The sequence below is a fragment of the Salvelinus sp. IW2-2015 genome, linkage group LG33, assembly GCF_002910315.2.
Source record: "Salvelinus sp. IW2-2015 linkage group LG33, ASM291031v2, whole genome shotgun sequence".
NCBI classification, from domain to species: Eukaryota; Metazoa; Chordata; class Actinopteri; order Salmoniformes; family Salmonidae; genus Salvelinus; species Salvelinus sp. IW2-2015.
The window spans coordinates 18,008,743-18,026,590 of record NC_036872.1 but is presented as its reverse complement, the minus strand read 5'-3'; the positions used below and the strand labels follow the sequence as shown (position 1 = coordinate 18,026,590).

Here is a 17,848-nt window from a genome sequence, read left to right as displayed (position 1 = left end):
TCATGTCAGTAAGGATTTTGTTGCGGCCAACCAACTGTAAAATCTCCCCTCGGTGAGCAGTGTTATCCTTTCAAAAGCTGGGATGGTCAATTTCAGTTTCTAAAGAGAACTGTGTCCTTTGTCCTGTAGTGTTGTTGACATTGGCCTGGCACCGCTTAGTAGCAAAGATGCTTTGCCTCTTACTATGTTGTTGTGATCCTGTCCACAAGTGGTCAGTCTTGTAAATGTCCAGTTTTCCTGTCCTGTCAGAGGAATGTTGTGAAGTTGATCAGGTGAACCTTAACTGCTGTCAAGGCCTGTTGCCTAGTAAAGCCTTTTAGAATGTGAACAGTCTATACATTACATTTTTCTAACTAGGTGCACTGAGATACTTCCATTAGCCATTTGGCTCAAAMAACTGTATTGGAGTGTCATGTATGTGTAAGATAGATGCTTGAGCAGATTGGAATGTTCTGGCAGCAGAATTCTGCTGCTCTTCGCCCTGTCTGTGAACATCAGGATCCTATAAAGATGTGATGTGTTGTGTGAACTTGCTCCCAGCTCAGTGCCAGAGGTTGAAGTAAAAGTTTGAGAACAGCGGATCCCCTCCCACTTCCTCCTCCCTGCTCTGCCTGTTGTTGCTAAGGTATGGGCAACACTGTCCATTTCCAGCCTCATACTTTAGTGTTTGTCTAGGTGTGCAGATACAGTATGGACATCTGCACTTCATTCAGCTTAGGTGAGCATTTTCCTTTAGGCCTACATAAAACGGAAAATTACTATGTGAATGCATTTAATAAAAAAATAGAGAACAAATCATTCTAATGATTTCCATGGTGACAGACTCCCCTCATAATCGCTAGCTGCCCTGGAATAGTAATATCAAACTAATAGCAAAATACCTTATCAACCTAGTAGAATTAACTGCTTTATGTTATACTGTGTTTGTCTTGTGCAATATTGGCCTATTGGAAATGGCACTTGTTGATAACATGTCCGCAATTTACTGCACGTCTTTATGAACTCAAGTGTTGTAGATAAAATATAATGGACATATCTATGTAGGCCTATCTGTAATTGTATTATCTGACCTGMCAAACTGCCACATAATTCCCGTAATAAAGCATGAAGCTGTTTTGGTCATTTTATGTGAAATAAAGTAAAAATGGAAAGTCTATTTAGAATTTGATTATTGTCTGAATGAGATTGAGGCAGAATGTTTCTCTAGGAAGTAARGGGCTAACACCTGCAGGATCRTTTCTGGATCAAAAAGGGGTTTAGGTGGGCATGGCAGGGTGTGGAAATTGGTGCTGTGTAAATGCTTTTAATTTTTTTTTGGTGGTGTAGAGAAATGTGTTCATTTCCTGCTTGCTATTCAAAACATTTCTCCATGTAGCTGAGACATTTTAGCAATTTTTAAGGTAATTTCCTGCAATTGTACACGTTCTGTCATGGAGCTTAGAGAGAATGTTGCCGTTTAAAGCTAATTTCCTGAAATTCAAGGCATTTTTGCCTTGGCTAATGCTGTTCTTTTGCTCAAACATAACAAAATCAATACTGCTGAATTCATTGTTTTTGGAATTTTAAATTKTCCCTGACTTTCTAGCTTTTATTTAAATGTTTCCAATATTATATACAGTACCAGTCAAAAGTTTGGACACGCCTACTCATTCAAGGGTTTTTCTTTATTTTTACTATTTTCTACGTCTGTAMAATAATAGTGAAGACATCAAAACTATGAAATAACACACATGGAATCACGTAGTAAGCAAAAAAGTGTTAAACAAATCAAAATATTTGAGATTCTTCAAAGTGMCCACCTATTGCCTTGATMGCAGCTTTGCGCACTCTTCACGTTCTCTCAACCAGATTCATGAGGTAGTCACCTGGAATGCATTTCAATTAACAGGTGTGCCTTGTTAATTTGGAATTTCTTTCCTTAACGCGTTTGAGCCAATCAGTTGATTTGTGACAAAATAGGGTTGGTATACAGAAGAGAGCCCTGTTTGGTAAAAGACCAAGTCCATATTATGGCAAGAACAGCTCAAATAAGCAAAAAGAAACAACTGTCCATCATTACTTTGACTGACCTTCATTTCTTAATCTGGAAAATGTCAAGAACATTGAATGTTTATTCAAGTGCAGTTGCAAAAACCATCAAGTGCTGTGATGAAACTGMCTCTCATGAGGACCACCTCAGGAATGGAAGACCAAGAGTTACCGCTGCTGCAGAGGATAAGTTCATTAGTTACCAGCCTCAAATTGCAGCACAAATAAATGCTTCAGAGTTCAAGTAACAGACATCTCAACATCAACTGTTCAGAGGAGACTGCGTGAATCAGGCCTTCATGGTTGAATTGCTGCAAAGGAAACCACTACTACTAAAGGACACCAATAAGAAGAAGAGACTTGCTTGGGCCAAGAAACACGAACAATGGACCTTGGGCCTGACGTTTCCAAATTGTGATATTTTTGGTTCCAACAGCTGTGTCTTTGTGAGATGCAGAGTTCGTGAACGGATGATCTCTGCATGTGTGGTTTCCACCGTGAAGCATGGAGGAGGTGGGATTGTGTGGGGGTGCTTTGCTGGTGYCACTGTCTGTGATTTTTATTTAGAATTCAAGGRACACTTAACAAGCATGGCTACCACCGCATTCTACATCCCATCTGGTTTGCGCTCAGTCCCACTATATCATTTATTTTTCAACAGGACAATGACCCAACACACCTCCAGGCTGTGTAAGGGCTATTTGACCAAGGAGAGTGCTGCATCAGTTGACTTGGCCTCCACAATCACCTGACCTCAACCRAATTGAGAGGGTTTGGGATGAGTTGGACCACAGAGTGAAGGAAAAGCAGCCTACAAGTYCTCAGAATTTGTGGGAACTCCCTCAAGGCTGTTGGAAAAGCATTCCAGGTTAAGCTGGTTGAGAGAATGCGAGGAGTGTGCAAAGCTGTCAAGGCAAAAGATGACGACTYWYYAYWKTCWKATATTTTGATTTGTTCAACACGTTTTGGGTTACTGCATGAMTCCATGTGTTATTTCATTYTTTTGATGTTTTCACTATTATTCTACAATGTAAAAATAAAGAAAAACCCTTGAATGAGTGTGTCCAAACTTTTGACTGGTAGTGTATATATTTTTAACTACAGTTTYGACTTAGGCAACCCAAAAAAACACTTAGGTGGCCCGACCAAGGATTTCAATGACAGACAAATCCCTGACCTGTCTACTTTACTTTTCTTGTAGTGGGCCACGCATAGAATTGAAAGAGGAGCCAAGGACAACAACCATCTCTTGTACAAGCCCTACTCGAATGGTGAGTGATAGGCTGTGTGTTCTGTGTTGTTGATGAGTTTGTCTGGTTTATAGGTGTTAACCATTTCCCATGTCTCCCTGGGGCATTGCAGCCATCATTGCCAAAGAGCCCACCTCCCTGGAGGAGGAGATTAATGAGATCCGGCGCCGCGGCAGTAACCGGGACCTGGACTCCGCTTCTGCGTTTGAGATGTCTGACATCTTCTACTTCTGCCGGCGAGGAGTGGAGAGTATCATGGACGACGAGGTGACCAAGAGGTTTTCTGCTGAGGAGCTGGAGTCATGGAACCTGCTGACCCGTAGCAACTATAACTTCCAGCACATCAGCCTGAGGCTGACGGTCCTTTGGGGGCTGGGGGTGGTGATCCGCTACGGCTTCCTGCTGCCTCTCAGGTAAGACAGGGTCAAGGTTAGCTCAAGGGATCAGATGGGGTGCTGGTTGGTTCAATAATAGTGCTCTCTGTTTTCTGACATGTGGAAACAAATGTGTTTGACAGGCTAACATCAGAAACACTTCTCCATGTTTCTTCCTGAGAACATATAAACAAACAAACATTTGGCCATAGGCAGGGCTCTAACTAATAAAAGTAAGGAACACAACATAGAACTTAAGAACACCAGAATTTTTTTTTTTTATCAATTGAGCTATACAGTAACCTGTATTGTGTTCACCCATAAAATGAATAATTATTTCAAGGTTTATAAAAATGTCCATTCAATAGGTAATTGCGTCAGAAAAACAATACTCCAAACCCCATGTCTATACCATGCAGTACATTCGGAAAGTATTCAGACAGCTTGACTTTTTTGTTGTTTCAGCCTTATTCTAAAATGTATTGAATAGTTTCCCCCCCCCCAATCAATCTACACACAATACCCCATAAAAAGCAAAAACAAGTTTTTCAAAATTGTAGCAATGTATAAAAAAATAAACAGCTTATTTACGTAAGTATTCAGACCCTTTGCTGTTAGACTTGACATTTTGCTCAGGTGCATCCTGTTTCCATTGATCATCCTTGCAATGTTTCTACAACTTGATTTGGAGTCCACATATGGTAAATTCAATTGATTGGACATGATTTGGAWAGGTACACACCTATATAAGGTCCCACAGTTGACAGTGCATGTCAAAGCAAAAACCAAACCATGAGGTCGAAGAAATTATCCATAGAGCTCCAAGACAGGATTATGTTGAGAAAAAGKACTGGGGAAGGGTACCAAAAACTTCCTGCAGCGTTCAAGGTCCCCYAGAACACAGTGGCCTCCATCATTCTTAAATGGAAGAAGTCTTGGTGGTTCCAAACTCTTCCTAGAGCAGGCTGCCCAGCCAAACTGAGCAATCGGGGGGTCAGGGAGGTGACCAAGAACCCGATGGTCGCTCTGACAAAGCTCCAGAGTTCCTCTGTGGAGATGGTTGTCCTTCTGGAAGGTTTTCCCATCTCTGCAGCGCTTCACCGAGCAGGCCTTTATGGTAGACTGGCTAGACGGAAGCCACTCCTCAGTAAAAGGCACATGACAGCCCGCTTGGAGTTTGACAAAAGGCACCTAAAGGACTCTGACCATGAAAAACAAGATTCTCTGGTCTGATGAAACCAAGATTGAACTCATTGGCCTGAATGTCAAGCATGACGTCTGGAGGAAACATTGCACCATCCCTACGGTGAAGCATGGGGGTTGCAGCATCATGCTGTGGGGATGTTTTTCAGRGGCAGGGACTGGGAAACTACTCAGGATCAAGGGAAAGATGAACGGAGCAAAGTACAGAGATCCTTGATGAAAACCTGCTCCAGAGCACTGTSACGTCAAGACTGGGGTGACGGTTCACCTTCCAACAGGAGAATAACCCTAAGCAAACAGCCAAGACAACGCTTGAGTGGCTTCAGGATAAGTCTCTGAATATCCTTAAGTGGCCCAGCCAGAGCCCGGACTTGATCCCAATCAAACATCTCTGGAGAGACCTGAAAATATCTGTGCAGCGATGCTCCCCTTCCAACCTGACAGAGCTTGAGAGGATCTGCAMAGAKGAATGGGAGAAACTCTCCATATACAGGTGTGCCAAGCTTGTAGCATCATACTCAAGAAGATTCAAGGCTGTAATCGCTGCCAAAGGTGCTTCAACAAAGTACTGGGTGAAGGGTCTGAATACTTATGTAAATATGATATTTCAGTCTTTTGTATACATTTGTAAACATTTCTAAAACTGTTTGTGCTTTGTCATGAGGTTTTTGTTATTTATTTTCTAAATCCATTTTAGAATAAGGCTGTAGCCTAACAAAATGTGGAAAAAGTCAAGGAGTCTGAATACGTCCGAATGCACTGTATATTAGAGGTCGACCGATTATAATTTTTCAACGCCGATACCGATTTATTGGAGGCCCCAAAAAGCCGATACCGATTAATCGGCCGTTTTTTATTTATTTTTTAATGTATTTTTTTAAACAATTTTTTTATTTTATATATATAAATGTATTTGTAATAATGACAGTTACAACAATACTGAATGAACACTTATTTTAACTTAATATAATACATCAATAAAATCAATTTAGCTCAAAATAAATAATGAAACATGTTCAATTTGGTTTAAATAATGCAAAAACAAACTGTTGAAGAAGTAAAAGTGCAATATGTGCCATGTAAGAAAGCTAACGTTTAAGTTCCTTGCTCAGAACATGAACATATGAAAGCTGGTGGTTCCTTTTAACATGAGTCTTTAATATTCCCAGGTAAGAAGTTTAGGTTGTAGTTATTATAGGACTATTCTTCTCTATACGATTTGTATTTCATATACCTTTGACTATTGGATGTTCTTATAGGCACTTTACTATTGCCAGTGTAACAGTATAGCTTCCATCCCTCTCCTCGCCGCTACCTGAGCTCGAACCAGGAACACATCGACAACAGCCACCCTCGAAGCAGCGTTACCCATGCAGAGCAAGGGGAACAACTACTCCAAGTCTCAGAGCGAGTGACGTTTGAAACGCTATTGCGGCGCACCCGCTAACTAGCTAGCCATTTCACATCGGTTACACCAGCCTAATCTCGGGAGTTGATAGGCTTGAAGTCAAACAGAAGAGCTGCTGGCAAAACACACGAAAGTGCTGTTTGAATGAATGCTTACGAGCCTGCTGGTGCCCACCATCGCTCAGACTGCTCTATCATATACTTAATTATAACATAATAACACACAGAAAAACGAGCATTAGTTCATTAATATGGTCAAATCCGGAAACTATCATCTCAAACAAAACGTTTATTCTTTCAGTGAAATACGGAACCGTTCCGTATTTTATCTAACGGGTGGCATCCATAAGTCTAAATATTTCTGTTACATTGGACAACCTTCAATGTTATGTCATAATTACGTAAAATTCTGGAAAATTAGTTCGCAACGAGCCAGGCGGTCCAAACTGTTGCATATACCCTGACTCTGCGTGCAATGAACGCAAGACAAGTGACACAATTTCAACTGGTTAATATTGCCTGCTAACCTGGATTTCTTTTAGCTAAATTTGCAGGTTTAAAAATATATACTTCTGTGTATTGATTTTAAGAAAGGCATTGATGTTTATGGTTAGGTACACGTCGGAGCAACGACAGTCCTTTTTCACGAATGCGCACTGCATCGATTATATGCAACGCAGGACACGCTAGATAAACTAGTAATATCATCAACCATGTGTAGTTATACCTAGTGATTATGATTGATTGTTTTTTATAAGATAAGTTTAATGCTAGCTAGCAACTTACCTTGGCTTCTTACTGGATTCGCGTAACAGGCGGGCTCCTCGTGAGGCAGGTGGTTAGAGCATTGGACTAGTTAACCGTAACGTTGCAAGATTGAATCCCTGAGCTGACAAGGTAAAAATCTGTCGTTCTGCCCCTGAACAAGGCAGTTAACCCACCGTTCCTAGGTCGTCATTGAAAATAAGAATGTGTTCTTAACTGATTTGCCTAGTTAAATAAAAGTGTTTAAAAAAACAGAAAACGGCAAAATCGGCGTCCAGAATTTCCGGTTGTTATGAAAACGTGAAATCGGCACGAATTAATCAGCCATTCCGATTTAATCGGTCAACCTCTACTGTATATGGTTTAAAAGTTAGACTATTTACTCTGAGAATTTAGCATTAACTTAACTCTGTGGCGCTGCTCCGTGACAACGGGACTGACTTTGYACATCAACTGTCAAGCTAACTAGCGGCGGCCGGTTTGTGATTGACATGGGCTTTTTCTAAATGAAATCTGCGGAATGCAAAATAAGMACTAAATATATATTTATTTACAAAGCTAACAGACTAAATTTCAATATCCACCCTCCGAAGACAGTGTTCCTGTTTTCATAGTGTATTTCTGATTCTTTCCCTTTAAATCGCCATAGACACTCTCAATGTAGATTGATCGCCAATGAAAGCTATGGATCTGGACATGAAAATAATGAGGGTATCAAGTTTGCTTTTGATTGGTCCAACCATTGGTAACTTATCCAAATGGTTCCATCTCCAAATGCTGGATAAACAGTAAAAAAAAWAWWTWATTGTTGCTGAGCTTTCGGTCAGTGGACCTTCATGAGAGCACCTCCCAATGCCAAATATGGAAGAGATGCGACGGAAGTCTAAACTAGCAACGGTCAAAGCAATTTACATTTCTTATTTCGTCAACACTGTCAAGTACAAGTATATTAAGTTACAATATTGTAGAGAACAATGATTAATTTCTTGTTTTATAAAGACAGGGAAAATAACTGTTTTTAGATTCATTTCATAGCATCCTCTGGAATTGCCCCTTTCTCTACATTCTAGAGAATTGAGGGAACGTACAGTACCAGTCAAAAGTTATACATTGAAGAATCTCAAATATATTATTCTACAAAGTTATCCACCCTTTGCCTTGACGACAGCTTTGCACACTCTTGGCATTCTCTCATCTAGCTTCATGAGGCAGTCACCTGGAATGCATTTCAATTAACAGGGGTGCGTTGTTAATTTGTGGAATTTCTTTACTTCTTGTGTTTGAGCCAATCAGTTGTGTTGTGACAAGGTAGGGGGTATACAGAAGATCGTCCTATTTGGTAAAAGACCAAATCCAGATTATAGCAAGAAGAACTCAAATAAGCAAAGAGAAACAACAGTCCATTACTTTAAGACATGCAGAACATTTCAAGGACTTTGAACGTTTCTTCAAATGCAGTCGTAATAACCATCAAGTGCCATGATGGCTCTCAGGAGTAGGGATAGGTATCCTTAAGATTTTAACTGTATTCCTACTCTTACCGATACTGCTTATCGATCCGGTACTTTAACGGTATTCTTATCGGGGGGGGGGGGGAAATGTACAGAAAAACAAAACAAATTAAGGACAGAATTAACATTGCTTATTTTCTGAAATTTAAAATAAACTATTTACAGCAAAATAAACAGTAATGTTTTGAACAAATCACTATTATAGACTCATGTTGTGATGATGGAAATGTAAAACAAATYAAATAAACTATTTTCCTGCAAAAGAAAATACAGTGGTGTAGAGCAACACGGTTGGGGCATGCAGGTAGGCTGCAAAAGGACTAGCAGTTCTTCTTCCAGAGAAGGCAAATATGTTGGTCTTTCTCTAGAAGTCGGGACCTCTCCTGGCTTATTGTGTTCCCTGCAGTCGAAAATACCCTCTCGCTAGGGGTGGAGGAMGCTTGAGCACAGAGGTAGCTTGTTTCAATGTTTGTGAGGGGCAGAGTAGCTCTCTTCTCCCACCTCCACATCACAGGATCTTTAGCCATGGGGATGGGAGGCAGGCCTTTGTAGAGCTCGACCTCTAGGTCAACATGCTCGATGAGGGACGAGGTGTCCTGTTGGATCGTCAACCTCACAACTCCCTGTCCTCTTCTGAGAACAGCTCCTCCAAGGCACTCCTTGTTTTGTACAATGGAGGGACTGTTTCCTCCATTTCCTCTCATCCTCCTTCAGACTCCTCCTGGTGCTCTGTCTGTCTGCTCCGGCTCCTCTGACAGCCCTGGTGTTGCTCTAGTCACATTGGCCTCAACAGTTGCCTTCCTCAGCCTGTCCCAGGTGGCGTCACTCACCGGCCTCCCTTTAAATCTGGGGTCCATTGCTGTGACCTCATGCAGGAAGGCTTGAATGTCCTCATCCTGATAGTGCTCGGAGAGGTTCTCCCACACCTTCTCTTTGATGGTTGCCACAAACCTGTCTTCATGTTCACAGTGAAGTGCTCTTCCAGTTTTTGGAGGACGGGTATGTTCTGTCCACGTGGCATTCTTTTCACATGACACACAGTGTGGATGTATAGAGGATTCCCATGAGCTGGACAAACTCCTCAGCCTTATGGAAGTCCTCCTCCTTCAGATGGTCCAGGTTGTCCTTGGTCATTGCTTTTCGCAGTCGTGGGTCCAAGGCTGCTGCTTGGATCGCTGGATACTGCTCCATGAATCTTCTATCATTAGATAGTGCGAGTTCCATCTGGTCTTGACATCAAGGATGATTAAGTGTTGCGGAAGGCCTGAAACAACAACAGACATTTAATTACCACACACTTGAATATTGAATTAAATTGTTAAATGTGGGAATTTCTAAATAATACTTTAATAGATTGAACTGGCTTCTTACCAATGAGCTTCTGCTTTTCCTTCAATACTGTTTTGGACATCGAGGATCTCTTGAACCACACGACCACTGCTCTGTTTCGYGCTGCCCGTTTAAGTCATTCTGTAGATTTTCTGTGCTGCCAGATTCAATGTGTTTGCCAAGCATCCTATTTTTAGGATGTGTAGCCTCTTGATGGCAACATCCATATTGCCAGCATTATCAACACTCACAGTTACAATCTTGCTCGGCTCTATCTCAAACTCTTCCAGAATGTCTGAGATCTCCTCTGCCACTACTTCGCCTGTTTGCGATTTGTACACTGCCCTGGTGTGGAGGACCTCTGTTTTACACTGCCTTGGCTTGTGTAGTGCACTGTAACCGTGAGTGGTCCTGACAGAGGCCGGTGCACCCGTCTGATGTGATGGCCAGCTTTGGCACGTCCTTCAGCTCAGCGATCACATTGGRRTTTTCTACACCATACCAGGTAGGAATCAATGTGTCACTGAGGTAACTCCAGGAGGGAGGGGTATATTTGGGGTTGAGTGCCTTGCTCATCTCCCTACATTGTAAAAAAAATAATTTGTGTTGAATTATAATTGTGTTATTGTGGTGTGATGGGATTAACATAACCCTTTTATACTACAATAGCCTACAAATTTGTACAACTCAGTATATACTGACAGACCGTTACCTAAAGCCCTTGGACACCACTGTTGCAAAGGGGTGTAGGCCTTTCACTATGAACTTGGTCACTGCTAGGTGGCACTCATTCACCCTCTACTCGGTCATCCTCCCACTAGCTGCCAGTGTGAAGGGGCTTTGGGCTTGTCTTTGGCTTGGACCAGCGGTATTAGAGGGTTGGTTCATTGTAGCTGCAACTTGACCCAAAAAGTTTCAATCTTTAAATGGGGGATTTTAATTTATGAACGCACCCATAGCTAAACAATGAGCTACCTAATGTTTACTTTTGATCATGAACCCATGTTTGCATAATTTAGGTGTGGGCTCTAGGCTGCTAGCATAACGTAGATTGGACAACGAGAGATGAACTACGAGCAGGCAGTCAAACTGCATTTCTCTGCCTGTACATGATGCACTTTCGATAGATGTTTGGACAGATTTCTCGTGTTTCCGCCCTTACAKGCAAAAGTCTTGTTACACTTGTGGCAACGAGCATTATCAGCATCGACTCTGAAGTGTAACCACACTTTTGAATGTTTAGTTCTCTCCGCCATCGTCAACAATTGAGAGCAGGGTCTTTCTTGTGTGTGTTGCAGCGTGTGAGAGACACAGGCTCCGCCCGAGAGATCTCMCGTCTGGATTGGGAATAGCGAAAATGCATCATAGACAAATGTCTTAATCTTATTGCAAATTAGAAACGGTTAGTGAGAATGTGCAAGATAARGTTTATGTAGCAATAATATATAGGAAATGTATTTTCTTTATTTCTCCAGTACCGAAAGCAGAACCGATACCGTCGGAGCTTATCGATACTACAGTCTTTCATAATTTAGCCCCAGGCCCATTTAATACAGGGTTTCTGTACCCATCCCTACTCAGGAGGACCGCCACAGGAAAGTAAGACCAAGAGTTAACTCTGCAGCAGAGGATAAGTTCATTAGAGTTACTAGCCTCAGAAATTGCATCCCAAATAAATGCTTCACGGAGTTCAAGTAACAGACACAACAACTGTTCAGAGGAGACTGTGAATCAGGCCTTCATGGTCGAATTGCTGCAAAGAAACCACTACTAAAGGACACCAATAAGAAGAAGAGCGATGGACTTTAGACTGGTGCAGATCCGTCCTTTGGTCTGATGAGTCCAAATTGGAGATTTTTGGTTCTAACCGCTGTGTCTTTGTGAGATGCAGGTGATTTCCGCATGTGTGGTTCACACCGTGAAGCATTGAGGTGTGGGTGTGCTTTGCTGGTGACACTCAGTGATTTTATTTAGAATTCAAGGCACACTTAACCAGCATGGCTACCACAGCATTCGGCAGCAATAAGCCATCCCATCTGGCTTGCGCTTAGTGGGACTATCATGTGTTTTTCAACAGGACAATGACCCAAAAACACACCTCCAGGCTGTGTAAGGGCTATTTGACCAAGAAGGAGAGTGATMGAGTGCCGCATCAGGTGACCTGGCCTGCACAATCATCCGGCCTCAACCCAATTGAGATGGTTTGGGTTGAGTTGGACCGCGGAGTGAAGGAAAAGCAGCCAACAAGTGCATATGTGGGAACTCCTTCAAGACTGTTGGAGAAGCATTCCAAGTGACTACCTCATGAAAGTTTCAGTCAGATAACCGCAACGTCATTTCGTATCCAGAGTAATCCATGTCCACTTGGCAGCTAGCATTAGTGGGAGTGAAAGCATTGCCGCAACTGTCTGTTAAAGACACTTTGAAAATGTCTTATGTTGTGTGATATGCACATGATGAGCTCAAACACAGAAGTCCTATGATTAGAATTGGCTGAATGGGCTGTACTGAGCTGTGTTTGACTGGAGCTCTGTGTGTTCTCTGACAGAGTAACTCTTGCCTTCACCGGGGTGGGTCTTCTCGTCGTTCTCACATCCATCATCGGGTTTCTTCCAAATGGGAGGTAAGGATTTCTCATCATTGTAACACTTTCCTTTTACCTGAGTCGTAACATAGTAATTACGGTAGTAACATTGGTGTTGCTAGGTACCAAGCTGTTTTCTGTGTTCTTCCTGAAGGATGAAGAACTTCCTCAGTGAGCAGGTGCATCTGATGTGTTACCGTATCTGTGTCAGAGCGCTCACTGCCATCATCACCTACCACGACAGGTAAGCAGCAACACCACTAGGCATACACATAGAAAGCATGTTGATGCATCCGGCCGTGATTGGGAGTCCCATAGGGCGGCGCACAATTTGGTCCAGCATTGTCCGGGCCGTCATTGTAAATAAGAACTGACTTGCCTAGTTAAATAAAGGTTACACACACACCACACTGACCAAAAAGTTATTTTGTTGGCATTTACGTATGTCCCCATTACCAGTAAAACATAATCAAAACCTATTTCTTTCACTTACTTACTTTTCCGTTAAGTCGTTTCATTCTCAAACAGGATTTCTATGGAACGCCGTTTGGGTCTTGGCGTGTCAAAAAAGATGCGTGTCAAATAACACTTCCACTATTGTGSCTAAACCTTACGGTGGCTAGCTTCACAACACATAGTCCGGTTAAGCCTCACTAGACAGATGAAGCTAGCTGGCTGCTTATAACGTTAGCTTTGGGCAACAGGGTTAAGTAGCTGGCTAGCTATTTATTTTTATGAACTGAAGATCAATTTCAATAGGRGAACAACAGGTGCCAACCTAGCTAATACTTACACACAATGATTCCTAAATCATTGCTAAGAATAATGAAAATGACTCAGTTTCTACTGGTCATTGTTATCAGGCTGGTTGTATTGGTGCTAGCTAGGTACCAAGCTAAAGCTAGCTACCCCAGAAGTTGCGGTTGAACAAATGATGCTTTATTACCAACGCGGTATTGTAAACACATCGTTCGTGGCCGGTGTTTGCAGACTTTTTTGTACAGCTTTGACAGTGCTACTGTATCTTATTTTACGCGTGAAGACCCAAACGGCGTTCCAGAGTATGTATGTCGTGAAGCTAATAGCAGTGACGCTATTACTGTGTAACTCCGGTAGGGCAACATTTAAAAAATAGTGCACTTGGTAGTGTGTACCGGTGCTCGACCAGTCGGCGAAAGCCAACATCACCCACGATAGAGAAKGGTTGATTGTCAAGGGTAATTCATTCCATTATCTTGGTGTTTTTGCCTTTTGAGTTGTCTCGCTGAAATGTTCTTACTCTTTCAAATGACTGCTCGACTTGTTGACTGCTTGATCCACACAGCAGACATTGTGTGGGCTAGGTTAGGAATGCTGTGTTGCACGTGTAGTGCAAAATTTTACGTGGCATCATTACGTCATGTAGGTATGCACGGTAGCTTTGACATCGGTTTTTAACATCGACGGTAAACTACACATCGGGCCGATACCGATGTTGGCATTTTAAGCTAATATCGTCTGATTCCGATATGTTCACCGATATATCGTGCATCCCTAGTTTGTGCAAAAAGGGTAAATGCAAATAGTTAACCGGACTAACTATTTAGCCGTCTTATGGCTTGGGGGTAGCAGCTGTTCAGGGTCCTATTGGTTCCAGACCTGGTGCATTGATAACACTTTCTGCAGAGAGAAGTCTATGACTTGTGTGGCTGGAGTCTTTGACAATTTTTAGGGCCTTCCTCTGACACTGCCTGATATATATAGAAGTCCTGGGTGGCAGGAAGCTCGGCCCTAGTGATTTACTGGGCTGTATGCACTACACTCTGTAGCGCGGTTGAATGCCAAGCAGCAGTTGCCATACCAAGCGGTGATGCAGCCAGTCAAGATGCTCTCAATGGTGCAGCTGTAGAACTTTGAGGATCTAAGGGCCCATGCCAAATCTTTTCAGCCTCCTGAGGAGGAAGAGGCATTGTTGTGCCCTCTTCACGACTGTGTTGGTGTGTGTGGACCATGATAGATCCTGAGTGATGTGGACACCGAGGAACTTGAAGCTCTCGACCCGCTCCGCTATAACCACTGTCAATGTGAATGGGTGCATGCTCAGCCCTCCATTTCCTGTAGTCCACGATCAGCTCCTTTGTCTTGCTGATGTTGAGGGAGAGGTCATTGTTCTGGCAGCACACTGCCAGATCTCCTCCCTATAGGCTGTCTCGTTGTCGTCGGTGATCAGGCCTGTGTTGTCGGCAAATTTAATGATGGTGTTGAAGTCGTGCGCGGCCACACAATCGTGGGTGAACAGGGAGTACAGGATGGGACTAGGCACGTACCCCCGAGGGTCCAGCGTGGCATGTCAGGAAGTCCAGGGTCCAGTTGTGGAGGGAGGTGTTCAGTCCCAGGGTCCTTAGCTTAGTGCCCTCCAAGCTCATCACTATAGTGTTGAATGCTGAGCTGTAGTCAAAAAACGGCATTCTCACATAGGTGGCAAAGAGCAGTATGGAGTGCAATAGAGTGTCATCTGTGGATCTGCTGGGTTGATATTGACGTGGGTTCAGGGTGGCTAGGATGATGGTGTTGATGTGAGCCATGACCAGCCTTTCAAAGAATTTCAGATGTTACAGATGTGAGTGCTCCAGGGCAATAGTCATTTAGACAGGTTACCTTGGTGTTCTTTGGCACAGGGACTATGGTTGTCTGCTTGGAACATGTTGGTATTACAGACTAGGTCAGGGAGCGGTAGAAAATGTCAGTGAAGACACTTGCCAGCTGGTCAGTGCATGCTCTGAGTAGGCGTCCTGGTAATCCGTCTGGCCTTGCAGCCTTGTGAATTATACCTCTTTAAATGTCTTACTCACATCCGCTATGGCGAGCGTGATCACACAGTCATCCAGAACAGCTGGTGCTCTCATGCATGGTTCAGTATTGCTTGCCTCAAAGCGAGCATATAAGGCATTTAGCTCTTCTGGTAGGCTTGAGTCACTGGGCAGCTCGCGGCTGGGTTTCCCTTTGTAATCCGTGATAGTTTGCAAGCCCTGCCACATCCAACAAGCGTCAGAGCCGGAGTAGTAGGATTTGATCATAMGCCTGTATTGATGCTTTGCCTGTTTGCGAGTTTAAACAAGGCGATCACATTTCATCTAGGTCTGGGGTAGACTACCCTGAGAGGAACCCAGCACAAACTGCTGCCACGGACTTTACCAGGATAGGTGTCACTAAAGGCACTAGCGGCAGAGAAACATCAGCAAATCCATCATTGTTCAGTCACTAAAAACCCCGAGAGTCGATGTTCGCACCCGGCGGAAATCTGTTTTAGCATAATTAAATAAATCCCCATGAAAATCTGTCGCACTTCCACATCTGCTGTGAAAGGTGACAGAGAGCAGTGTTTGTCAGACCATGAGACATCCCGACAATCTGTCTTCTCACAAAATTGTCTGTGACGTCCGAACAGTTTGGCCTATAAACTATTATGACCCCTCTATGGAAAGACTCACGAACGGTCAAAAAAAAAAATTGAAGTACAGTGCATTCAGAAAGCATTCAGACCCCTTGATTTCCCCCCCCCCCACATTTTGTTAGAGCCTTATTCTGAAATTGATTGATGTGGGGGGGGGAAATATTTCATCTACACACAATACCTCATAATGACAAAACAAGAACAGGTTGACATTTTTGCTCATTTATATAAAACAATTAAGTATTCAGACCTTTTACTTAGTACTTTGTTGAAGCACATTTGGCAGCGATTACAGCCTGCAAGCTTGACACACCTGTATTTGGGGAGTTTCTCCCATTCTTCTCTGCAGATCCTCTCAAGCTATCAGGTTGGATGCCGAGCGTTGCTGCACAGCTATGTTCAGGTCTCTCCAGAGATGTGTGATCGGGTTCAAGTCTGGGCTCTGGCTGGGCCACTCGAGGACATTCAGAGACTTGTCTCGAAGCCACTCCTGTTTTGTCTTGGCTGTGTGCTTCGGGTCATTGTTCTGTTGGAAGGTGAACCTTCGCCCCAGTCTGAGAACCTTCGCCCCAGTCTGCTCCATAGCGCTCAGGACTTCGTTAAGGATCTCTTTGCGTCGTTCATCTTTCCCTTGATCCTGAGTAGTTTCCCAGTCCCTGCCGCTGAAAAACATCCCCACAGCATGATACATGCTTCACTGTAGGGATGGTGCCAGGTTTCCTCCAGACGTGACACCTGGCATTTAGCTCAGAGTTCAATCTTGGTTTCATCAGACCAGAAAATCTTGTTTAGGTGCCTTTTTGCAAACTCCAAGTGGGCTGTCATGTGCCTTTTACTGAGGAGTGCAATCTGTCTGGCCACTACCATAAAGGCCTGATTTGATGAAGTGCTGCAGAGATGGTTGTCATTCTAGAAGGTTCTCCCATCTCCACCAAGGGACTCCAATCAAGTTGTAGAAATATCTCAAGGATGATCAATGGAAACAGGATGCGCCTGATCTCAATTTCGAGTTTCATAGCAAAGGGACTAATACTTAAGTAAATAAGGTATTTCTGTTATTTTTTATCAAATTTGCCAAATTCTAAACCTGTTATTGCGTCGTCGTTATGGAGTATTMTTTGTAGATTAAATATTTTCTCAATCAATTTTAGAATAAGGCTATAACTTAACAATGTGGAAATAGTCGTGGCCAAAAGTTTTGAATGACACATCAATTTTCACAAAGTCTGCTGRCTCAGTTTGTATGATAGCAATTTGCATATACTCCAGAATGTTATGAAGAGTGATCAGATGAATTGCAATTAATTGCAAAGTCCCTCTTTGCCATGCAAATGAACTGAATCCCCCAAAAACATTTCCACTGCATTTCAGCCCTGCCACAAAAGGACCAGCTGACATCGTCAGTGATTCTCTCGTTAACACAGGTGTGAGTGTTGACGAGGACAAGGCTGGAGATCACTCTGTCATGCTGATTGAGTTCGAATAACAGACTGGAAGCTTCAAAAGGAGGGTGGTGCTTGGAATCATTGTTCTTCCTCTGTCAAACATGGTTACCTGCAAGGAAACACGTGCCGTCATCATTGCTTTGCACAAAAAGGGCTTCACAGGCAAGGATATTGCTGCCAGTAAGATTGCWCCTGAATCAACCATTTAACGCATCATCAAGAACTTCAAGGAGAGCGGTTCAATTGTTGTGAAGAAGGCTTCAGGGTGCCCAAGAAAGTCCAGCAAGCGCCAGGACCGTCTCCTAAAGTTGATTCAGCTGCGGGATCGGGGCACTACCAGTAGAGAGCTTGCTCAGGAAGGGCAGCAGGCAGGTGTGAGTGCATCTGCCTGCTGCACGGGGGAAAAAAGCTTGTCTGGAGAAGACAAGGTGAGCGCTACCATCAGTCCTGTGTCATGCCAACAGTAAAGCCTGTCTCTTATACACATCTAGATGTGTATAAGAGACAGGACAAGGTGAG

At 43.1% G+C, this 17,848-nt stretch overlaps 1 protein-coding gene across 1 annotated transcript in view; it reads left to right on the top strand.

Moving 5' to 3' along the window:
- LOC111957965 (glycerol-3-phosphate acyltransferase 4) overlaps positions 1-17,848 on the top strand; it is a 31,889-nt gene that overhangs the window by 4,588 nt on the left and 9,453 nt on the right. The window contains exons 3-6 of the mRNA XM_023979084.1: positions 3,230-3,299; positions 3,391-3,691; positions 12,416-12,490; positions 12,606-12,695. Coding sequence (XP_023834852.1) covers positions 3,230-3,299; positions 3,391-3,691; positions 12,416-12,490; positions 12,606-12,695 — 536 coding nt within the window. The remainder of the gene's footprint in view (positions 1-3,229; positions 3,300-3,390; positions 3,692-12,415; positions 12,491-12,605; positions 12,696-17,848) is intronic.